General features: G+C 36.8%; 1 protein-coding gene across 1 annotated transcript in view; it reads right to left on the bottom strand.

Moving 5' to 3' along the window:
- NCKAP1 (NCK-associated protein 1) overlaps positions 1 to 25883 on the bottom strand; it is a 126088-nt gene that overhangs the window by 57346 nt on the left and 42859 nt on the right. Inside the window, exons 4-10 of the mRNA XM_010859741.1 lie at positions 10497 to 10589; positions 10283 to 10339; positions 9422 to 9564; positions 9249 to 9339; positions 6524 to 6661; positions 5456 to 5504; positions 568 to 724 (exon numbers count right to left, since the gene is read on the bottom strand). Of these exons, the coding sequence (XP_010858043.1) occupies positions 568 to 724; positions 5456 to 5504; positions 6524 to 6661; positions 9249 to 9339; positions 9422 to 9564; positions 10283 to 10339; positions 10497 to 10589 (728 nt within the window). The remainder of the gene's footprint in view (positions 1 to 567; positions 725 to 5455; positions 5505 to 6523; positions 6662 to 9248; positions 9340 to 9421; positions 9565 to 10282; positions 10340 to 10496; positions 10590 to 25883) is intronic.

Below are 25883 nucleotides of genomic sequence, written 5' to 3'. Positions count from 1 at the left end.
TGGCTACAGAACCAAAAGTGGAAAAAAAAGCAAGCATTAAAAATTCCAAGGGAACAAATTTAAGAATTATTTGTGTTACAAGGAATGAGTATAAATGAGTCAGTTGGAATACTTCCTCATTATAAGGAAACATGATTTCCTTTTTGCAGTGGTCTGACTTCTGCAATGGCTATAAATAATTAATGAAGTATTTTTGATTGATTCATACACTTTTTTAAATGCACTGCATTCTAAAATACATTTCTAAAAACTTCATAATTCCTAAAATGTACATTGTGCTTTCAGTCATATTTATGTCTAAAACCATATAATGATACACAAAAGAGATCATATCTTCTTTCTCCTAGAATACAAATTTTGAAACAGCAGAAACACTAGATACTTCAGTCTGTGAAGTAACCTGTAAAAAACATCAGGATCATTGTTAAAAAATACTTGGTTTGACTGACAAGTTGGTACAGATTGTATCTTCTCACATAATGTGAGTCTTCTCTACCCTAGAACATCAACACATATTCCACTCACTACTTTTCTCCAAAAAAGACAAAATAATTGAAAATGACATACCCTCGAATGTTTACAAATAAGTCTTCTGCAGCTTTATGAATGTGGAAAACTTCATCTCGAAAAAGAGAGAGGCAAGAGCTACTTTGAAGAGCTAGCTTCCAAAGGTTCAGTGCTGTTGCATCAGTATTTAGGATCCCATGGCACAAAATAAAGCCAACTTGAAACAAAAGGAAAAGAAATAGAAAATAAAAAGTTTTCCTAAGTTAGGTTATTTGAGTTTACAGGGTAGCTTTTTAAAAATAAGAAACATAAATACAGTCACTTAAACTGAGGCTTTTAAGTGACAGGTAATAATACATATACATACAAGATGGCAACAATATTTCTCTTTTTCAATAATTTTCTGTACTTTGTGGCACCCCACTCCAGTACTCTTGCCTGGAAAATCCCATGGACGAAGGAGCCTGGTGCGCTGCAGTCCATGGGGTTGCTAGGAGTCGGACACGACTGAGCGACTTCATTTTCACTTTTCACTTTCATGCATTGGAGAAGGAAATGGCAACCCACTCCAGTGTTCTTGTCTGGAGAATCCTAGGGACGGGGGAGCCTGGTGGGCTGCCGTCTACGGGGTCCCACAGAGTTGGACACGACTGTAGTGACTTAGTAGTAGTAGTACTTTGCAAAACCAGTGCTTTTAACTGACTTTAACAAATGAGTAAAAGGTATTTTAAGCTAGAGATCAGAAGCTACCAATTTACATATATACAATTATCCTTACAGTTGTTACAGTAACTGAAAAAAAAAGCTACTCTTCTAAGTCATTACAGGAAATGAAATAGCATGTCACAATTTCACAGCAAATTATAGTTTGTACTAATTTAGTCTTCTGACATATATTATCTGATAAGATTACCACATAGAGTGGAAAGACCAGTGGTATCCTTCTTTTACAACTGAAGAAATGAGGGTCAGTGACTTGCCTACAGTCACACTAATAAAGTACTAGAACCAGACTTTTCCTCAAGTAGTTACCCTTAAAGGCCAATATTCTTTCAGTATGTTCCATGGCTCTCTATTCTATAAATTTAAGTACCTTACCTTCGGTCATCTGATTTAGAAATTCTTCAAAAATGTGTAATCCTGTATGTTTACTGAGGTCTTCCCTGACCCTCTATTAGAGGCCATAAAACCTCATCTTTCATTCCTAGAAAGTGAAAGTCGCTCAGTCCTGTCCGACTCTTTGTAACCCCATGGACTGTCCATGGAATTCTCCAGGCCAGAATACCAGAGTGGGTAGATTCTACCCACTAGAGTGAGTAGAAGATTCCCTTCTCCAGGGGATCTTCCCAACCCAGGGAGCAAACCCACGTCTCCTGCATTGCAGGCAGATTCTTCACCAGCTTAGCCACAAGAGAAGCCCAAGAATACTGGAGTGGGTAGCCTATCCCTTCTCCAGCGGATCTTCCCGACCCAGAAATTGAACCGGGGTCTCCGCCTTGCAGGCAGATTCTTTACCAACTGAGCTATGAGGAAAGCCATAAAACCTCATCTTTCATTCCTAGAACATGTACTCAATGCTTATTATAAACTAGGTATCATGCTGGGCCAGTTAAAAACAATTCTATTTTCTGTAAGATTTCCCTCTGATTCTCAACAGTCATTTCAATCTTTAAACTTCTCAATCACTAACATTTAACTTGCCCTGCATCTTTTATTCTTAAATATTCCTTTCAAAGGGCCACTACACAGGCAAACTAACTCTTTAGGTAGGCATATATTGTAGGATTATACATACAGAAGTACATTTATTAATAACTTCCTTAAAAATCCCTGAAATATATTAAGATGTTTTTTATACTTAGGGTCCCTAAATGCAAATCTAATTATTTGATCTGGTACATAACCAAAGAAACAAAACACCTTTATGGAAATTTTTACAATCCTCAAGAGAAGTTCTGTGAAAATTTTTGCCTCATGCACTGATACATGATACTCGAATCCCTTTACTAAAATGAGATTTCACTTAGTGTCTTGTACCTCAATTTATACTTAGACTCATAACACTTCTGTTGATAATAAAAGTTTCTCTGAGAATATTATCAGTGTCATTATGGGTCATTGTAAACTTTACTTACATAAGACATGGGTTATATTATAAAGTATATTCATTTATTATAAGGTCAATAAAAGGTAAATTAAAATAGCCCAAGATTAGGAAGATAGTCTATTAACTAAACCACACATTAACCTCCTTTCCCCACTAAGTTCTTGGCAAAAGGACGGAAAAAAAAAATTTTTTTTCAGTCATAAAAATGTAGGAAATAAGACAAAATCAATACTAAACAAGAAAGTTGGAGAAAATCTTTGAAGAGAGAAAGACTGTACTATCAATTTAAAAAGAGATCTTCCATAAGGAGTCATCTGGGTACAGTCAATAAAGTAAGAACAAATCCTGAAAAGAGTACCAGGATAAGTTACTGTATAAAGTTACTGTGTTAGTCACTCAGTCATGTCTGACTGTTTATGATCCCATGAACTCCAGCCTGCCAGACTCCTCTGTCCATGGAATTCTCCAGGCAAGAACACTGGAATGAGTAGCCATTCCCTTGTTCAGGGCATCTTCCTACCCCAGGAATCGAACCCAGGTTTCCTGCACTGTAGGCAGATTTTTTACTGTCTGAGCCACCAGGGAAGCCCCAAGTTACTGTGAAATCGCATTCAAAGGAGCTGGATCCTCAACATTCCAGACCCTCAACATCCCTCATGCTACGTGCTAAGTCACTTTAGTAGTGTTTGACTCTGTGACTCTGAGGACTGTAGCCCGCCAGGCTCCTCTGTCCAAGGGATTCTCCAGGCAATAATACTGGAGTGGATTGCCATGCTCTCCAGGGGATTTTCCCAATCCAGGGATTAAACCTCTTATGTCCCCTGCATTAGCAGACGGGTTCTTTACCACTAGCACCACCTGGGAACCCCCAACAACCCTTAGCCCCAGGCTAGAATCTAGACCAGTGATTCTCAAATTTTGGCTTCCTATCAGAATCACTGGGAAGGCTTATTAAATCACAGGTTGCTGGGATCCATTCAGAGTTTTTCATCAGAAGTCCTAGGATGGAAATCAATATTCTGCATATCTAATCAGTTTCAAGGTGATACTACTACTCTTTCAACTAACCTACAGCAAAGCTGTAAAGAAAATAGACTATCTTTTATAGAAAGTTCTAGTGCAGGAATTGGTGTCAAAAACAGAAAAGTAAAAAAAAGTGGGAGGGAGAGAGAAGTGCAAAGTTTGATGTAACTCTATTAAATTCTACTCAAGGCTCAAATAAATGAAAGCAGCAAAACTGAGCAAACTGTCTTGACTTTTGGCAGTTGCAGCTCTCCCGAATTAGTTTGCCTTTTCCATGCCCAGGCATCCTCCATTAGGGTATTCTGCCTTCTGACTTCACCTCACTGCTCATTACACAAAGCCTTGCATTCATTACTCCCATTTAAGTAGTGGGACTGGGCTTCCCTGGTGGTTCTGATGGTAAAGAATCTGCTTGCAGTGCAGGAGACCTGGATTCAATCCCGGGTCGGGAAGATCCCTTGGAGAAGGAATGGCTACCCACTCCAGTATTCTTGCCTGGAGAATTCCATAGACAGAAGAGCCTGATGGGCTACAGTCCATGGGGTTGCAAAGACTCAGACAAGACTAAGCGACTAACACTTTGAACACTTTCAAGGTAGAGACTGGATAGAAATAGTTCTATATAACATCAGAGGTCACTCAAGCCACCTAACTACTAATCACATGGGTTCTTCATCCATATATCCATAAACATAAAACAATCAAGGATCACCATGCTTTTGAGCAAAATTAATACTCCGAAAGCTGTCTTTTTAAATCCACAAAAGCATAAAAACCTTAACAATCATTACAGAAAAAAATATAAGGATCACAAACCTGATCAATGTAAAAGTTATAATTAATAAAAATGGCTAAGGACAGGCAACGTGTGTTAAATTCTTCCTCTTTCATACTAGTAACAGCATTACTCAAACCGCCAGTGCATGAGATTAAGTATAGAACTCAGAGTATTTAGAAACTTTCATTTAGAAAAATTTTCACTGATAGCAACTTAGGGGTAGAAACCTAGTAACAATCAAATTGTTAGATTAAATATTTAATTGTTAGATTAACACTTAAATATTGAATCTAATAATTAAAATGTAGGCTTTTATTTCATCTTTGCTTATTATTTTATTTCTGATAATTCCACTAATTCAGTTTCAATGTATTTTATAAAAAAGTACCAGTCCAAAAATCACTAAAAAAGAAAAATTGGTCATTCACCAGTTTTAGAAACAGTGTAATAAAAAGTCATCAAATAATACCTAAATGTTAATAAATTAAGAAACAAGAACTATAAGAACTAAAAAGTACAAACTGCTCAAAATTATTCCCCTCTGCAAGTGGACCTGGGGGTGGTAGAAAAAATTATATTATAGTAGTTTTCATTTATATGGTATCTGTGTGTCTATTTCTCTCATAGTTTGTGAACTCTGTAGGCATGCAAACAAGTAATTTTATTTCCCATGCAAACATATGAGATGTCTATTATATGTACTAAAATAATTTAAAAACAAAAACAACTGAATAAATGCAGTACCAAGAAAATGATTAAAAATAAAAATTTACTTTTGATGGCCTTGTTGAGAGGCAATATAATGTAGACCACGAGCCTTGAAGGTCCTCTGTCTTTGTCACTTACTTGTCATGTGGACTAAACTTTAATTCCTCATCTATCAACTAGACCAACCTACTCTAACCAGATCAATATAAGGACTGGATGATGCACACAGAAGGCTTAGCACAGTGCTTGGTATTAAAGCAATCCATGTACTGTTATTTCTCTCTAAAACTTAAATCTGAGGAGCAGTCATAAAACTAACCAATTTTACTTACAGATAATCCATTTTTCCATGGCATCCAAAGAGAGATATTCACAAGGCATCTTAAAAAAGAAAATATAAATTTGTGATTTAACGGAAAAAATTCTGCACTGAGTCACTCCTCCTCTTCCTTCTAAGAAGTCTGACTACTCAATTCTTGGTTCAAATACCACCACAACATAGTTGAAAAACTGGATGCAAGTTTTATAACCTATATTTCTACCCGCAGTCCATAAAAGACAATGAAAGCGGTGCCTCTTTCTCAGATGTATAGAACAGTCTTTTGGAAGAGTTTAAGTCTGAATGAAAAACACAGGGTTTCCATCAATTCGAGAAGATCATAGCTACGTGGAGAAGGGAGTGTGTGCCTTGGGGTGCGGGCAGGGGGACTGTAATTAAAGACAAGGGCCAGACAGATACATGGGTAAGTTGGAATAAACATAATTTGGAAGCTTCCAAACCAGAAAAAAAAAAAAGAAAGCTGTGCCTCTTTCAAATTCACACACACTGAAACTTCTCTTTAAAAAACACAGTTGCTAAATTGTTTTCAATTTAGTAAATAACTACTTCCAAATTTCCCAAGTTTACTGCAGAGTTTGCAGTATTTCAAAGGATAAAATTTTATTAAAAAAAAAAAAGTATGTGCCTGGATGCTCACTATATCACCCAAGTCAGTAATTATGTGTGTTTATTCTCCATATGCATAACATCTCTGTTTATATACACAGAAAAAAGACTGAAAAGAAACTTAACAGAATACAATAGTGACTTTCTCTAGTAAGTCTGTAAGATTTGGGGTGATTTTTGTTTTCTTCTAATTTTCTGAATCTTCCAAATTGTCTACCATAAGAAAACAAAGCAAATTTTTAAGCCTTAAAAGAACTCATACTGCTAACTGTACTCGGCATCAGCATTTAGAAATTAAAAAACTGTGAATAGTACAATGTAAATAATGAGCATTTTACAATAAACTTCACTGACAGGCTAATACTAATTAGAAGAAAAAGTGCAACAGCATTGCTTGATTTAAAAAAAAAAATTTTTACTCTTTTCATTCAAAAAAGAAAGTACAGAACCATACAGTGTCAGACTGTGCGGGATTAAGCATTGTGCTGGGGGCACTGATGAGACTCAGCAACTGGGCATTTCTCCACTGGTCAGCTGAAAGGTTCCTTCGAGGATACACCATCTGAAGAGAAATTAGTGCATCTGAAAGAGACTAATTAAAACAGAAAAACAGAAAGTTGAAGAATGAGTTGGTTTTTTTACTTTCCATTTAATTTCCAGCTACAAGTGCTGTGTGTTTCTAACTGTACCATCATAAAACAAGAGCCTAATTATAAGTATGCCCCATATGACACTTGAGGTGGGTTCCAGTTATGCTCTAGATTTTTGTTTTTAATTTCATGAAAGTTACATAGATTCTGCATTCCTCAGCTAAAGCTTAGCTCAGCAAATCACGTTACTTTCTTAAAGGTGAAAATGTAGGGCAATCGTGTGATCTTTACTTTAAAAATGACACAGAGTCTAGCATCACCCTTTTGTGTATCACTTTCTACTCCAATAGTGCTCACTGCAAGAAAAAGTGGTACTTAAGGTTATATGACTAAGTGTTAACAGAGCTCAACATGTTTCATATTTCTTCAAAGAATGCCTTCTAAAAATGATCCACTGTACTTTATCTCAATAAATTATTTCTATTTGCCATTTAGTCTATTAATGATTTCATCTCATTTGCTTCTTGCTTGCTTTTAACTCTTTTGCTAGTCAGTCCTGGTTCCTAAAAATTCTGTACAGAGTGGTCCTTTAATCTGGCTATGCATAAATTGCCAGGAGAGTTTGTTCAGAAAAAGAAAATCCAGGGCTCTGCCTGAGCCAGAACGTCTGGGAGTAAAACCTAGGAACTGTTTTTATCACTGCACCAAGTGATTTTGAATAATTTTTAAAATTAATTTTAACAAATCCTAGTAAATATATGGTGGTCTTTCTTGGGCTTCCCTGGTAGCTCAGTTGGTAAAGAATCCGCCTGCAATGCAGGAGACCTGGGTTCAATTCCTGGGTTGGGAAGATCCCCTGGAGAAGGGATAGGCTACTCACTCCAGTATTCTAGCCTGGAGAATTCCATGGACCAAGGAGCCTGAAAGGCTACAGTCCATGGGGTCGCAAAGAGTCAGACACAACTGAGTGACTTTCTATTAACATCAAAGCCCTGAGATATCATAGAATATTGGAAAAATTAAGATTAGGAAAATACTGATCTAATCCAAATAGACAATTCTCCTCAAGTAATTATTAACAGTCTAGTATGTGCTAATGGCTATGGAGAACTTAGAGATATATGAGGTGAAAGTGAAAGTGTTGCTCAGTTGTGCCTGACGCTTTGTGATCCTGTGGACTGTAGCCCACCAGGCTCCTCGGTCCATGGAATTCTCTTGGCAAGAATAATGGAGAGGGTATTCACTCCCTTCTCCAGGAGATATTCCAGATCCAGGGATTGAACCTGGGTCTCCTGCATTGCATGCAGATTCTTTACCATCTGAGCCACCAGGGAAGCCCTAAATAAAGATATAACAGCCTTTAAAATAAATGTTTATCATTTAACTGGGAAAAGAGCCAAATTTGAAGTGCGTAACTAAAAGCAAAGCCATATCTGATTGGCAGAAAGTTAGAAACAGATCCAGAGAAAAAACAAGAGATGAGTAGCTGAGGTAAAAGCACTAACAAAATCAAAGAGATCTGTTTAGCACTTTGAAAAACCCCGACACTTCCATCTACAATGCTGATTTTTACTTCAAAATTGGTATCATCTACTAGACTCTTTCAAGCTAATGGTACAACTAACTCTAAGACATGAAATCTACATAAATTTGTGGGTATAATATAGCTCTGCAGAGAAATTAAACTGGAAATGCATCTTTAGAATTTTCATGGGAGTAAGAAAACTGAAGGAAAATTCTTGCTGCTAACTGTATGTCAAAAAAATAAAGCACAGATTCATATAAAACACTGAATTATTAAAACCTAACTCCCATCATTCAAAGGGAACAATGAACCAAGATTCTAATACCCCAGCCCTCATTTTGCCACAACTGCTGCCAAATGGCTTACTTCATCACACCACTTCCAGTCCTCAATTTCCTTATCTTTATGAGGATACCTATAAACTTCCTTGACATGCTAAGGAACTAGCCCTCCCTCAGAGAAGCCATTATAATGGCATGACCCTAAACCAAAATTATTTCATTAAGAACTATTTTTTAATATATCATAAAAGACAGACATTTCAAATTATCACAAACTCCTGCAATTTTTTCTCATTACGAGGCTATATTCTAATAACATAACTAAGATTTATCAAATACTATGTGTGGAAACACTTTGCACAAAATAACTCATTTAGTACTCATAACAGCCATATAGAGTAGGACTACTATTACTGCATTTTTATAGATAAGAAAACTGAGATACAGTGAAGTTGGTTAAGTAATCTGCCCAATAATACACAGTAACTGTCAGAGTTGGGATTAGAACGAAGCAGTCTGATATGAGTCTAGTAGACATTCTCAGGTACTAAACTTCACTAACTCTATATCCTATAGAGAACCAAAATGGATCAATATATTCCAGACTTTCCATTCATGATTCTGGATATAATTAAGGAGTTCTCTGGTTCACAATTAGATAAAACCATACATAACTATAAATCATATCTCATTAAGATTTTCTTTCTTAGAAGCAGTTTATCACTCTATCCACCCTAAAGCTCTCATATGCCTATTGAAGCACCCCTAAAACCCAGCTCTTACCTTGCTATGGGGCACAAATTCTTCCATCATTTTCTTTAAAGGGTTTTCATAATCCACAATCATCTGACCAAGGCGTGGGTATTCTCGGTCACTTAAAACAGACACATAAATATCACTGAATTGTAAGCCATCAAATTGAGAACTTCACACAGATTTCTTTAATGCAGGTATACCTTGCCCCATGGGTCATCTCATGAGCATAGTTGTATAATCCAATGATTGCCTTCCTTTCTTCAATTCGAGACAGCAGTATCATTAGTGTTGTATATGTTATGATCAAATCTAAGTAGTTCTTTGTTAAATCAAAGTTTACAGTCTAAGAGAAAAAAACATTAAATTCAACTTTTTATTTCACAAACTTTTAAGCACACACAAAAGAATCTTCATGGCAGCTACTGGAAGCTAATAATTTTCTGTAGTTATTTATTTTATCCCCATTTCTGAAATTCTACCTAATTCCTTTCACCAAAAACATGTCTAAACTTTGGGAGTTATAGATAATAGTTTTGTGCTTGTAACACAATTTTACAAAGAGTTGGTGATCACCCTATTCAAACTGCTAACAATTTAAAAGAATAGCCAAAACCAGAATAATAAGCATGGAAGCAATTCTCACTAAGTAAGAAAAAAGGAGTATTAAGTTAATGAATAGGTTCACCATTAACTCAATGATGTTTTTCACTGATTTCTTATATCTAGAAACTGTCTTATTAAGAAAGATTTTATCAAGTATGCCTTTTATGGAGAAAAAATTATTTGTGTAACCTTTTAAAATTGAGCCTATTAAAATAAAATACTAAAATTAACAACTATTTCCCAATATGTACAAGATTTATATTCAATGACAATCAAATAAGTAAGTAAAAAGAGAGATACAGTATAACTCCTTACCTTAAAAAATAAAGCCAAATTCAATGCTGAAATTTTATATACTAATTATATAAATTATCTCTAAAGAAAAGCATTTGATCCCCTTAGTTCTACTACTATAAGCAGAGAGAAGAATTAGAAATTTTTCTGAAAATTATACGTACAATGTCAAAGAAGACTTGGCAAACATCAATAGTATTCAGCAATTCACAAACATGGTCCTGAAAACAAAAGTTTATTTTAATCTTTTACTTATATGACTACTACTAAATTCAGAAAAAACATACTTTATTATCCACAAGTGACAGAACAATTCATATAATTAACAAATATCAATTTATCTCTGAAATATTAAACTGTATGTATTAAAATACATACCTTAAATTCCATAACATCTACAAATGTGAAGTAATATAATGCCAGATTTTTCAGAATCTCTGATTTTTCTTTCTGCAGTTGTGCAAGCTGTTGCTGTGAAAACAAAATTAGAATGCACTGTTTACTGTGAACAAAATTATTACGTTTAATACAAACTATCTTCTTTTATGATTGCTATATGAAAGCACAAGCTTTTAGAAGAATATTTCTAGATGATTAAGGCTCTTTTAAAAAACCAAAATACTTGAAACAGCAACTTCTAAATAGTGGCCAGCAACTGACAGTGTGAGGCTATAAAACGAATCAAAGCGGATTAGTACCAAACTGCACTACTATTAAGAAAAACTGGAAAGTGTTAGGAAAAAAATAACTATCAAATGAACTCTTAAAAAAAAAACTGAAAGCAACTCATGAGCGTGATCACATTACTAAAAGTGGGAGAAAAGAAGGTGAAAAATATTATAACTTATACTACAAAAAACAATATGCTTTATAAATTCGGAACTTACCAAAAAGAACATCCAGGCAAAGCCACGTTACGCATGCAAAATAAAATGTAGATACAAACATAAAATACAGTAACGGTTCCCTGACCAGATCCACAAAACACAATAATACATTAAAGAAAAGCAAAAATCACAACAACAAAAAAGAAATGAGAAAGAAGCAAAACTAGAGTTAAGACGCATAAACATATGAAGAGGGAAATGTGAATACAAAAGACAAACATTATTTCAATCAACTGTATTATTAAATTTACAAAAGTCCTAAGTTTTCTTTTAAAACAACTATTAATATAACTTCTGATAGAATCCAGCCATACTGGACATGTATGCAGTAAACCATAAGTCTGCCAAACTTCAACACAATCATCTAGAACTATCTGATATTCTGAATGTAGCCTACAGAATAGAAATGTCCACATCATGTAGAAACTTGTTAGAAGAGGAGGATCTCAGCCTCACCGCAAATCAGAATCTGCCATTTAACAATATACCCAGGTGATCTGAATGCATGTTAAATATAATTTACCTAGGACATGAGAAAACCAGAAAATACGAGAAAATGGTTCAAAATATCAAACTGGCTATCAAAGGCCATCCAGTTTTAAGACCCTCCTGCAGTTCTTACTGACACCTAACACAGGAGAGCTGGGGGTAGGGGTGCCTCTACACATTATGATAAGTCAGAAAATTCTTAACAGTAAGCATAACATCAAAGGATTAAAAATATACCTATTAAAAGGCTATTTACAGTAGCAAGCACAGTGTTCTGGTAGACTCTACTACTATACAGTACCCTAAATACTGCAGTCCCTGCTGCTGCTGCTGCTGCTAAGTCGCTGCAGTCGTGTCCGACTCTGTGAGGACATTTTAAAAAAAGTATAAACAAAGTTTATACTTCGTTATACTCTACTTCCCCTTAAAACCAGGCAAACTGAGGTATATACTTACAGTGATGTGTGTAACTGTTCTAGCTTTAGCTGTGTTACTAGTTGATTTTATTTTGAACAATATATCTGTTTCAAAACAATTCTATATTTACATGCACACTTTTGGAGAAGGCAATGGCACCCCACTCCAGTACTCTTGCCTGGAAAATCCCATGGACGGAGGAGCCTGGTAGGCTGCAGACCGTGGGGTCGCGAAGAGTCGGACACGACTGAGCGACTTCACTTTCACTTTTCCCTTTCATGCATTGGAGAAGGAAATGGCAACCCACTCCAGTGTTCTTGCCTGGAGAATCCCAGGGACTGGGGAGCCTGGTGGGCCGCCGTCTATGGGGTCCCACAGAGTCGGACATGACTGAAGCGACTTAGCACCAGTGGCAGCATGCACACTTTTAATCATTACCACTCACAACATCAAGCAGATACTTATTTTAAAATGATTCTATTCCCTCAGATGATACTATCTTTACCTTGTTCAACAACATTTAACATTTATAATTGATATCAATCCTTTTCCCTGCTTTTCAGTACTTTAAATTTTAATTTTGAAATGTAACAGGTGAAAGTAAACTCCTAACAGGATAAAAAGCAAAAATATAACTTGGTTGCTGCTGGGTTTATATTTATAGTGCCTCCTTTCAATTTCGGTGTCTAGTTTGAACAAAAAATGACAGATTACCATCTTATTATGGGCCCTAATGATCTTTTATACAAATTCTCATTTCGCATATTAAGAAGCTAATGCCCACAGAACTTAAAAGAGTCTTCCCCAAAGTTTTATACCTAGTTAATATGAATGGGCCAGGATTAAAATTTCACATCCATACTCCTAATAAAGTGTTCTTCCTACTATTTCACATGGAGGTGGGGGGATTTCATCCCCACTCCCATCTTCTTTTTTAACAGTAAAATCTCATCATGGTCTCAATTTCTCATTACAATGTATTTCCCCAAAATTGTATATAACTACCCTCTACTGTATATTGTCACCCTGTTTATTTAACTTACATGCAGAGTACGTCATGTGAAATGCCAGGCTGGATGAATCACAAGCTGGAATCAAGATTATGGGGGAAATACCAACCTCAGAAATGCAGATACTTACTCTAATGGTAGCAAGAGAAGAACTAAAGAGCCTCTTGATGAGGGAGAAAGAGGAGAGTGAAAAAGCTGGCTTAAAACTCAACATTCAAAAAGCTAAGATCACGGCACTCAGTGCCATCATTTCATGGCAAATAGAAGGGGAAAAAGTAGAAACAGTGACAGAATTTCTCTCCTTGTGCTCCAAAATCAATGCAGATGGTGACTGCAGCCATGAAATTAAAAGATGCTTGCTTCTCAGAAGGAAAGCTATGACAAACTTAGGCAGAATATTAAAAAGCAAAGACATCACATTGCTGACAAAGGTCCATATAGTCAAAGCTATGGTTTTTCTAGTAGTCTGACAATGGTCCGTATAGTCAAAGCTACGGTCCAATGTCTGTATGGACATGAGAGGTGGACCATTAACGAAGGCTGAGTGCCGAAGAACTGATGTTTTCCAATTGTGGTGCTGGAGAAGACTCTTGGGAGTCCTTAGACTCCAAGGAGATCAAACCAGTCCATCCTAAGGGAAACCAACCCTGAATATTCATTGGAAGGACTGATGCTGAAGTTGAAGCTCCAATACTTTGGCCATTTGATGTGATGAGCCAACTCATTGGAAAAGACCCTGACACTGGGAAAGACTGAGGGAAGGAGAAGAAGGGGGCGACAGAGGATGAGATGGTTGGATGGCATCACTGATTCAATGGACGAGTCTGAGCAAACTCAGAGATTCTGAAGGACAAGGAAGCCTGGGATGCTGCAGCTGATGGGTAGCAAAGAGTTGGACATGACTTAGCGACTGAACAACATCAACAAAGCCTCTACACTGGTTAAAACAAATTTACTGAACTAATTATATATGAATTCAAAATAATTATTCAAGTTTTTAAAGCTCTACATACCTTTGTCTAAATATACCTTCCAATCTAAATTTCCCCTACATCTATTCACAGACGATACTAAGTAGCTAAAACAAACTATCCACTATTGTATATAAACATCTCACATTTTCTCTACTGTTTCCTCTATGGATATGTCCAAATTCCTCTACTTATACATGTCCAAATCTCACTACTCCTAAATTACTCAATTCAAATGTTAACCCCATTTTCAAGAAACCATCCCTGACTGAACTGCTTCCCTTGATGCAAACAACACCTCCCTCTTCTAAATGTGTACAGTTTCTAATAATTATCACTTTCTACCTTGTATCATAGTTCTCTCCAGCACTGTGAGGCAGTGTGCCAAACTCCACAGCCTGTATCATACAGCTGTGCACAAAAATATCCAATATAAAATCTATCAAATGAGTGGTTAGAACAAACTGAAAAGATCATTATTTGCTGTATAACTCAGGGAACTCAAAGCAGGCCTCTGTATCAACCTACAAGGGTGGGATGCAGAGGGAGACAGAAGTGAGGGTCAAGAGGGAGGGGACATATGTATACCCATGGCTGATTCATGTTGCTGTTTGACAGAAACCAACACAATTCTATAAAGTAATTATCCTTCAATTAAAAAAATAAATTAAAAATTAAAAAGAAAAAGACCTTTATATGGCAGTGTCAGATAACATTTTAGTAAGTTAACACTAGCCAGCCCACCTCTTATTGTGAAATCATGGCTAAATAACTTAACCTCTCACAGTCTAATACCCTCAATATTAAAATGGGAGCTGATGTGGGCAGTTTAGCCAAGACAATGTACAGGGCACCCAGAAGCTGCTCATTAATTAGTAAGTGAATAACAGAAGACACTCACAAACCACTTCTTCAAAATGAGCAAAAAATAAAGCTATTTAAAATAATCTCAATACTACTCATAGTATCCTAAAAAGAGCTGATATTAACTGAGCATGCTCTCTTTCGCAGGTAGTTCCAAAAAGTGTGCAAGTATTTTACATGATCCTCTCAACATCTCTATAAAAAGTTACAATTATGTTCCCTATTTATCAAAAATAAATTCCATAAAGTTCTACGTGAAAAATCAACTATAACAACAAAGAATAAAAGTGTCTACAACTCTTGAGCTTCAACTGCAAAAAATATTCCATTTTCATTTTTAAAGTGAAAGAGAGCAGACACTACCAAAAAGTATTTAACTTCTAGGTTCAACATCCAGAACAAGTCCTCTACCTCCCATCTCATTATTTCATAGTAAATAAAAAGTAGGAAATGGTTTAAGAATATAATCAGTAATAGACCATAGAAAAGTACAATTTTGAGAAGGTAAGATTCTATTTGCTAACACTTTAAAAGCATATCATGGATACATGGGTTAAATATATTACCAAAATATCTGTACAGTGCTTTCATTAAAGTTAACTGTGGACCATTATTCTTAAAATTCAAAGTAAAAACAAAATAAACAGGATAAACAGCCATGCAGATCACAAAATAAGATCATATCTCTTCAATGAAAAATACTGGTAATTAATCTTTGTACAATGAAAAAGCATTTTCTACACAAAATATAAGTATCTTAAAAACTGATTGAGGGACTCCCCTGGTGGCGCAGAATCTACCTGTCAATGCAAGTAGATCCCTGGTCTGCAGATTCCACATGCCACAGACCAACAAGGCCCATGCACGTAGAGCTGGTGCTTGCAACAAGAGAAGCCCTGAGAGAAGAGGCCTGTGCACCGCAACGAAGACCCAGTGCAACCACAAATAAATAATTTTTTAAACTGATTGAAATTTAGTATTTACTAACTTTTATTCTTTCAGAGAAAAGATACTAACAAATTACGATAAGGAACCAATGACAAAGAGAGCTAACTCACAGACTTTCAATATAAAGGAAAGTGACTCAAGTTCTTTATTCACCTATGTCAATTATTCTTTCATCATCTAAACTGCTTATGCATAATAAACAGCTTTTCTTGACCTAAAATATACTAAAGTATTTTATTTCTCTTAAAAAAACAACCAAGTACAGAAGTTTGGTTGTTCAATTTCTTAGTAGATATTCTAAACCAGGTTTTTTAAAATAAGAGTGTAGAGAGACTATTTGGTAAACCTCCTTTAAGGAACGGTCCTGCCACCACTCTGTAATCAACACTCATAGCACAGCAGCCTCCTGCCTGGTCTCTGTATTCTGTTCTTGCCTCTTCAGTCTTCTCCACATAGCAACAGGAGAGTGGACATTTCAAGGCAACACACTACCCTGAAGAGAGGATCCCAATGAAGGAGAAGGGGACGACAGAGGATGAGATGTTTGGATGGCATCACTGACTCAACGGACATTAGTTTGAGCAACTAATGGAGTCCGTGGGGTCGCAAAGAGCTGGACACGACATAGCAACTGAACAACAGCAATACAAGATATTAACAATGGGTATTAACAATGGGTAAAGAGTATAACGTGAATTCATTATACTATTTTTGTTCAAGTCTAATATTATTTCAAAATAAAGAGCTTTAAAAAAATTCTAATAGTCTCTCATCATACTTAAAATACAAAGTCCTTATCAATGTCTCAATAAAATCTAAATAGGACCCCTGCCAGTCTCCACAACTTCATCTCCCCTCACACTCCTCCAGATTCTCTCAGTAGCTGTCATACCAGTCCACATGCTGTGCTCATCAAATAAATTCACCAAGGCTGGCCCCACCCCACACCTTTGCACTTGCTGTTACCATGTCTGGAATGTTCTTCACTTCTCATAGCTCAATCTTTCACTTCAGAGAAGCCATTGTGGAGCACTTATCTAAGATAATCTTCTCACTCACGTTACTCTCTTAATTCCTTATCCTGCTTTCTATTTCTTCCTACTACTTATCTCCAAATAAAAGTAACTATTTATTCACTTTAGTTCTTTGTTGTCTCACATCCCAACTTGAATTGAAATTCCACAGAGGCAAGGTTTGTTTTATTTCATGCTGTTATCTCCAAGGTCTAGAGTATTAGAACGTAGCAGATATCCTTTAAATAAATAAATGATCAAGTTTCTCCACAGAAAAATCACGAAATCAATTTTTACACTGCACTGCTAACTATAAATGAATGCAATATCAGTATCAATTCACGTCTCATGAGTTCATGTATCCTAATACAGAGTGGTGATTTAATCCCCTGAATAAATCTGTTGGGTAAAATACTTCATTATGTCCTTACAGGATAAAAAATGAGAAACATCTAAAGAGAATTACATACTCATATCAAATATACGTAAATCTCCTAAGAGTACATGAAAATCCAAATTAACACCAAGATTAGTCATTTCTTAAAAAAGTTCATGGGACCTTATCAAACTTTCCTTTTATCATATACAAATAATTCTACTGGCATTCACTATTTCAGAAATGCATTTTTCTGAGCAAAAGGTAGTAAGTAAATTCTAGGGAAAGTTTTCCTAACACACCTAATAAAAATGCATGATTGAGTGTTTAGTATTTGTTACTAAACAATCTTCATAACTGCTTTTCAAGGTTCAATTTTTTTAAATTATGGTAAAACACAGCATGAAATATATCACTAAGGTCATATTTGATAAGTGTGTAGTTCATTTGCATCGTTGTGCAGCCATCACCCTCATCTACCTCCAGAATTTTTGTCATCTTCCCAATCAAGGCACATTCTTACCATTTTCCAGATATAGAAACAGACTAGAAAAGGGTAATATGTTAATATAGATAATCAAATTTCAAAGTTCAACATACCTCTTCAATACACTTCAAAATTCAAGTTGCCATACAATGACAAAAGGAGTATAGGAATAAGTAAAGCTAATGCTATTTTCTTCTCAGAAAATACTTCTATTTAATTGTAGTTTCATCAATCTCACAGATTGAACTTCTAAGAGCTCTAATTCAACCTGTTCATTTTATACATTAAAGCAACATTTTTCAAGTATATATTGGCATCTGTTCAATTCTGAAAAGCAGAGTTTTGTTTTTTAAAGAACCGAAACACCAAAAAACTTAAAGGTTGTATCCATGCCTCTTTGCAATAGAACTTTCCTGTTCCTCTCATCATGAGTCTATTTTCCCACCCTTACCATCTCAGGGAGCCTTGAGACTTGCTTTGACGAATGGAAAACAAGGAAAATGATACTCTTATAACTTACAAAGCCTTATAGCTTCATATTTTGTTCTTTTTTAGGACACTGTCCTGAAGTGTCATGAGCAAGCTTGAAATATCGTATCCCACCGAAAGAGAGGTTCAACATGCTGCTATCCCAACAGGCCCCATGCCTCAGCCACCCACCAGATGAATTCAGCTGTGACCTAAAACTGGTGAGACCTGCAGAGGAACTGCCTGACCGACCTCAGAATAAGAAATAAGTTGTTGCTGTTTTAAGTCTATTAAGATTTCAGGTGGCCTGTTATATAGCACTAGGTAGGGAAACAAGACTAATATAAAGTTTAATAAAAGAAATTAAAAGTCTTTATTTCACTACCTGAGCACGATAACTTGCACCAGGAAAAATCTTGGAAATCTAAGATTTCTGGTTACAAGATGGTTGAAATAACACAAACTGATGAAACTAATTTTAAGTATTAGAAAAGCACTAATTATATACCCCAGTATAGTGTGGTCAGTCAGGTCTAACATCTTTATAAAAGATATCACACTGTGTTAAGGACAATACAATTCACCTCAATTCAGTTCAGTTTCTCCGTCGTATCCGACTCTTTGCAACTCCATGAACCACAGCACCCCAGGCCTCCCTGTCCATCACCAACTCCTGGAATTTACCCAAACTCATGTCTATTGAGTCGGTGATGCCATCCAACCATCTCATCCTCTGTCGTCCCCTTCTCCTCCTGCCTTCAATCTTTTGCAACATCAGGGTCTTTTCAAATGAGTCAGTTCTTCACATTAGGTGGCCAAAGTATTGGAGTTTCAGCCTCAGCATCAGTCCTTCCAGCGAACAGCCAGGACTGATCTCCTTTAGGATGGACTGGTTGGATCTTGCAGTCTAAGGGACTCTCAAGAGTCTTCACCCAGTTCAAAAGCATCAATTCTTCTGCGCTCAGCCCTCTTTATAGTCCAACTCTCACATCCATACATGGTCACTGGAAAAAACACAGCCTTGACTAGACGGACCTTTGATGACAAGATAATGTCTCTGCTTTTTAATATGCTGTCTAGGTTGGTCATAACTTTCATTCCAAGGAGTAAGCGTCTTTTAATTTCATGGCTGCAATCACCATCTGCAGTGAATTTGGAGCCCAGAAAAATAAAGTCTGACACTGTTTCCACTGTTTCCCCATCTAACTGCCATGAAGTGATGGGACCAGATGCCATGATCTTCGTTTTCTGAATGTTGAGCTTTAAGCCAACTTTTTCACACTCCTCTTTCATGTTCATCAAGAGGCCCTTTAGTTCTTCTTCACTTTCTGCCATAATGGTGGTGTCATCTGCATATCTGAGGTTTTGATATTTCTCCCGGGAATCTTGATTCCAGCTTGTGCTTCATCCAGGCCAGCGTGTCTCATGATGTACTCTGCATAGAAGTTAAATAAGCAGGGTGACAATCTACAGCCTCAATGGATGTACTCCTTTTCCTATTTGGAACCAGTCTGTTGGTCTATGTCCAGTTCTAACTGTTGCTTCCTGACCTGCATACAGGTTTCTCAAGAGGCAGATCAGGTGGTCTGGTATTCCCATTACTTTCAGAATTTTCCACAATTTACAGTGATCCACACAAAGGTTTTGGCATAGTCAATAAAGGAGAAATAGATATTTTTCTGGAACTCTCTTGCTTTTTCCATGATCCAGTGGATGTTGGCAATTTGATCTCTGGTTCCTCTGCCTTTTCTAAAACCTTTTATTTCTTTTCCTAAAACCAGCTTGAACATCTGGAAGTTCACGGTTCACATATTGCTGAAGCCTGGCTTGGAGAATTTTGAGCATTACTTTACTAGCGTGTGAGATGAGTGCCATTGTACGGTAGTTTGAGCATTCTTTGGGACTGGAATGAAAACTGACCTTTTCCAGTCCTGTGGCCACTGCTGAGTTTTCCAAATTTGCTGGCATATTGAGTGTAGCACTTTCATAGCATCATCTTTTAGGATTTGAAATAGCTCAACTGGAATTTCATCACCTCCACTAGCTTTGTTCATAGTGATGCTTCCTAAGGCCCACTTGACTTCACATTCCAGGATGTCTGGCTCTAGCTGAGTGATCACACCATCATGATTATCTGGGTTGTGAAGATCTTTTTTGTATAGTTCTTCTGTGTATTCTTGCCACCTCTTCTTAATTCTTCTGCTTCTATTAGGTCTATACCATTTCTGTCCTTTATTGAGCCCGTCTTTGCATGAAATGTTCCCTTGGTACCTCTAATTTTCTTGAAGAGATTTCTAGTCTTTCCTATTCTAAAGGCACCATTTTCCATTATGAATGAAAATGTAAATGAAGCTAATCCCTTTACACTCAATTTTAATAACAGTCTTTAAAAGTTTTTCAAATATGTGATTAGCTTTTTTTCATAACCTAGGTATAGAGAAATAAGTTAGGCTTTTCTTACTCGTTAGACGTCATAATTGTAACTGATAATTATACTGCACTTTTATGTCAAGACAGCCTCATGTGCTGTTGACATATGCAAGGCAGCATGACCACATTACAGAGTTCTCGCCAGCCATACTTTTCACTTTTTAAAGTTTTTATTTCTTTTCCTATCAATTATCATTTACTCCTGATGAAAGTACCTTTTAACATCAATGCTTTGGAAAATATATTTTTCACAACTTTACCTAGGTAAACTCAACAAGCTTGGGCACAGGGAGAACCAAAAAGCTTATTTCTGAATAAACTTCACTTTTTATAAACTACTATTTCTGGTTACTCAAAATAATTTTTTTTTTTACAGGTTTACTGAGGTATAATTTATATATCGTAAATTCATCTACCAATTAAATAACTGAAAATTAAATAATTGTAGTAAATTCATAAAGAGTTGTACAACCACCAACCCTACCCAGTTTTAGAACATTTACATTATCCCAAAAAATTCTCTTGTGCCCATTTTCAGTTAATACCATTCTCGCCTCCAGTCCTAATACTGATCTGCTTTCTGCCTCAATAAACTTGCTTTTTCCAGACATACCCTATAAAATGAAATCATATATAAACTTTTACAACCAGCTTCTTTCATTTAGCCTAATGTTTCTGCAGTTCATCCATGCTATAACATGTGTTGGTAGCTTGTTCTTTTTAACTGCTAAATAGTGATCCATTAAATGCATATACCAATTTAGTTTATTCATCAATTGTTGGGCATTTGAATTACTTTCATTTTTAAGCTATTTTGAACAATGAATGCTGCTATAAACATAGCCATGTGTGGACATGTAAAGTACTTTCATTTTTCTTGACAGATTCCTAGAAGTGGTATTGCTTCCTTCTGAGTTCTCAAGTGCAACTCAGAGAGGCATGTGATAAGAAAAGTAACCTCTAGATAAGAGTCAAGTTGCTGTAATTATATACTATGTATTTATTCAGCAAATACCCCAACCTGATACTGTATTGTCAGACACTGTTGGAGGAGCTGGGGATAAAACTATGAATAAAATGCTGACCCTGGCCCTAAATGAACATACAATCTAGTGAGGAATATTTATGTAAGTATACAGGTAACTCTTCCTTTTTAAAATCTGGTTATACCACAACTAACTTACAGGTGCAAGGTTCAAAGCTGGTGAAAATTTGTGATGATTAATTCCCACTTTCCCTTCAAGACAGAAACCCTCATCAACTTGTAATAACATAAAAGAAGTTTAAAGGAAAAAACAACCCATACACAAAATGCTATGAGAAAGACTACAACAAGAAAGGTCAGAGCTTCAAAGGGTAGTAAAGATGATGAGCAAGATGGAGAAAATTAAAGAGGGCCTTACCCTCAAGGATTATTTTTGTTACTTGATTACATGATGACGGACAGTGGAGGCTCATATTAGACTGCCTCAATCAGGAGGCCTGTAAAGAGGAATAAAGTTGATGCTTAAGCTGTCTTGCATTCTTTCTGACCTTCCTGGACATCTGATGTTCTTGGGAGATTTTGGAGTTAGGGTGAAGTGGTGTCAATGGGAGAACAATTCCTACTTGATACCTGATCTTTTAATACCCACTTTCTAATACCACCCTAATACCCACTTAATACCCTGAAAGTGAAAGTCACTCAGTGGTGTCTGACTCTTTGTGACCCCGTGGACTATACAGTCCATGGAATTCTCTAGGCCAGAATACTGGACTGGATAGCCTTTCTCTTCTCCAGGGGATCTTCCCAACCCAGGGATTGAACCAGGTCTCGCACATTGCAGGAAGATGTTTCACCAACTGAGCCACAAGGAAAGCCCAGGCAGGGTAGGGTACCCTACCTTCATCAATTCTTTGAACTCAGAGGGAGCTCCTACCCACACACTCTACTACTCTTTCTTGAAAACATACCATCTCATGTTCAGTCTCCCCTTTTATCCATCTTAAGATCAACCGGCCCATCATTATATTACTCCCTTGTAACTCTCTGCCTCTGTCATACTTGCCAGATAAAACCCACAATAGGAGAAAGCCTATACCTATGCTCTGACTCATCTCAACCTGAATTCACTATCACCAACCCTAAATGAGTTGCAACATTATGCCATTTTCACCATTAATTCCCTCTCCCAACTCTCCTCAGTGATTATGCGACTCCTCCTCTCTCTTAATAATGCCTCTTCATCTTGATTCTTAGGTTAATGCTTGCCTAAATGGCAACCCACTCCAGTACTCTTGCCTGGAAAATCCCATGGATGGAGGAGTTTGGTTGGCTGCAGTCCATGGGGTCGCTAAGAGTCGGATACGACTAAGTGTCTTCACTTTCACTTTTCACTTTCATGCACTGGAGAAGGAAATGGCAACCCACTCCAGTATTCTTGCCTGGAGAATCCCAGGGATGGGGGAGCCTGCTGAGTTGCCAGCTATGGGGTCGCACAGAGTCAGACACGACTGAAGCGACTTAGCAGCAGCAGCAGCAGCAGCAGCACTGCCACTCTTCGTTCTTTTTAGAACGCATCTCTACCTGGCAATATATTCCTATTCTAACCGATCTCTGTCCAGAAGAGTATAACCTTCAAGACCAGTGATATGATTTATTTGCTGCTGGATTCCCTCTCCCAGAATAGGACTCAGCTAATAGAAGGCACCCAGTAAATGTTTTAAATAAATAAAACTATGGGAACACATACAAGCGGTACTTAACCTAATTAGAAAGGGTTAGAAAAAGCTTCTCCGAAATGGTGACATTTAAGGATAGACCTGAAAGACAAGTAGAATTAGCCTAGTCAAAGAATATGGTAGAGAAAGATTTTTCTAGATAATAAAAATAACAAAAGGCTAGAGGCAAGAGAAAGAATGACCATTTGTGCCATCAAAGTGTACAAATACCTCTCCCCAAATAAAATACTGCTTTAAAAATAGTCTATTCCCCCAATGAGGAAAATGAGGGCTAACACGGTATACTATCCCATATATTCCTGGCCAAAGACCATTAGGGTATGTATTTAAAACAGTATTAGCCAAGATGAGTGCTAAGAAGAACAAAAGTAAAACAAATATTTTGCAACATCTGTTATTTATTTCCTTATAGTTCCTTTTGCTATCTTTGATTTTAGAGCTTGGCAAATAATTTGATTTGACAAAAGGTAAAACTGGACTGGCCGTGAAAAACAATAATCAGATACCATGTCAAAGGTACTCAAAGGATACCAGGTTAAAAGTGGCCAAAGGCCCCTTCAAAGAAATGACTCAAGAAAACAAAACTAAAGATCAACAATACCACTAGGTTTGGTAACATACTTTGCTGTTTGAAGGAAATCATAATCATCATTGCAGTCAAAGGGATTAGCTAACAACATCTGGAAGATGGCTGAAAAACTGACAAGATATAACTTTAGGAAATTTTAAGAAAATGAATAAATAATTGCAAATGGCAGGAATGCATCTCCTTGGGGACTATGCTATGAAACCCCAAGACAAGGCTCACTGGCCCTTTTATCTGCCGAATAACTGACAGCATCCTTATTATTGTAGTTTAGTATAATTAGAACATACAATGCACAAGACACAAAATAAGGTGATTTTAAAACATATGTGTTTTGGGATCACAAGAACCACCCTTGGGAATATGACAAAAGCTGAAAAATACACTGACACATCAACTCTGTACACAATTTCAGGGGATTCCCAAACTCTATCAAATTCAGTGTGAAAGTTCAATCAGTCAGTCAGCTCAGTTGCTCAGTCGTCTCTGACTCTTTGCGACCCCATGGACTGCAGCACGCCAGGCTTCCCAGTCCATCACCAACTCCCCAGAGCTTGCTCAAACTCATGTCCATCGAGTCAGTAATGCCATTCAACCATCTCATCCTCTGTCGTCCCCTTCTCCTCCCACCTTCAATCTTTCCCAGATTCAGGGTCTTTTTCAAGAGTCAGTTCTTCGCATCAGGTGGCCAAAATACTTGGAATTTCAGCTTCAACATCAGTCCTTCCAATGAATATTCAGGACTGACTGCCTTTAGGACTGACTGGTTGGATCTCCTTGCAGTCCAAGAGACTCTCAAGAGTCTTCTCCAACACCACAGTTCAAAACCATCAATTCCTTGGCGCTCAGCTTTCTTTATAGTCCATCTCTCACATCCACACATGACTACTGGAAAAACCATAGCTCTGACTAGACAGACCTTTGTCAGCAAAGTAATGTCTCTGCTTTTTAATACACTGTCTAGGTTGGTCATAGCTTTTCTTCCAAGGAGCAAGCATTTTTTAATTTCGTGGCAGCAGTCACCATCTGCAGTGATTTTGGAGCCCCCCAAAAATAACGTCTCTCACTGTTTTGTTTCCCTATCTACTTGCCATGAAGTGATGGGACCGGATTCCATGATCTTCATTTTCTGAATGTTGAGTTTTAAGCCAGCTTTTTCACTCTCCTCTTTCACTTTCATCAAGAGGTTCTTTAGTTCTTCTTCACTTTCTGCCATAAGGGTAATGTCATCTGCATATCTGAGGTTATTGATATTTCTCCCCACAACCTTGACTGCAGCTTGTGCTTCATCCAGCCCAGCATTTCTCATGATGTACTCTGCATATAAGTTAAATAAGCAGGGTGACAATATACAGCCTTGACATACTCCTTTCCCAATTTGGAACCAGTCTGTCGTTCCATGTCCGGTTCTAACTGTTGCTTCTTGACCTGCACACAGATTTCTCAGGAGGCAGGTAAGGTGGTTTGGTATTCCCATCTCTTGAAGACTTTTCCGAAGTTTGTTGTGATCTACACAGTCAAAGGCTTTGTGAGAACCAATACACTTGGGATAATAAAGAGAAATATATCCCGGGATGAAAGCTATGCAGCAGGCTTATGAAAATTGTCCAGAGGAAAGTTGGAAGGCAGAGGGTTATAGGAGAGTGGGCTCCAGAAAAAAAGAAAAGCTTATAGAAAGGTGGCATGAATTTTAGACTGGATAAATTTTAATATTCTATAAAGAAAACTAATTCAGTAAAGTAATAATATTTATTTATGGAACAAATTTAACTGTGAAATAGTTCTGGAAGACAGAATCCATTTCATTTTGATAATAAATATATATATAAATACATGTCATATAAACATATTATATTATTTGGACTTCTAAGAAAGTCCAAAGTGTGATAATGGAGTGAAGCAATGCAAATCAAACATTCAGGTCTTTGCCAATTATTTTAACTTTTAGAATCAGCATATAATTTAATCTCAGAACACTATATGATTACAGGACCAAAGGACAGCATTAACAATTCTGGAAACATGAAAGTAAAAATGACCAAGGTTGATGTTATAAATATAGAGAAATACACTATTTAAAGTTTAAAAAGGAAGTAAC

This window comes from Bison bison, unplaced genomic scaffold, assembly GCF_000754665.1.
Source record: "Bison bison bison isolate TAMUID 2011002044 unplaced genomic scaffold, Bison_UMD1.0 scf7180017864459, whole genome shotgun sequence".
Lineage (NCBI taxonomy): Eukaryota > Metazoa > Chordata > Mammalia > Artiodactyla > Bovidae > Bison > Bison bison.
The sequence above is the reverse complement of the archived record's forward strand: the minus strand, read 5'-3'. Positions and strand labels throughout refer to the sequence as shown.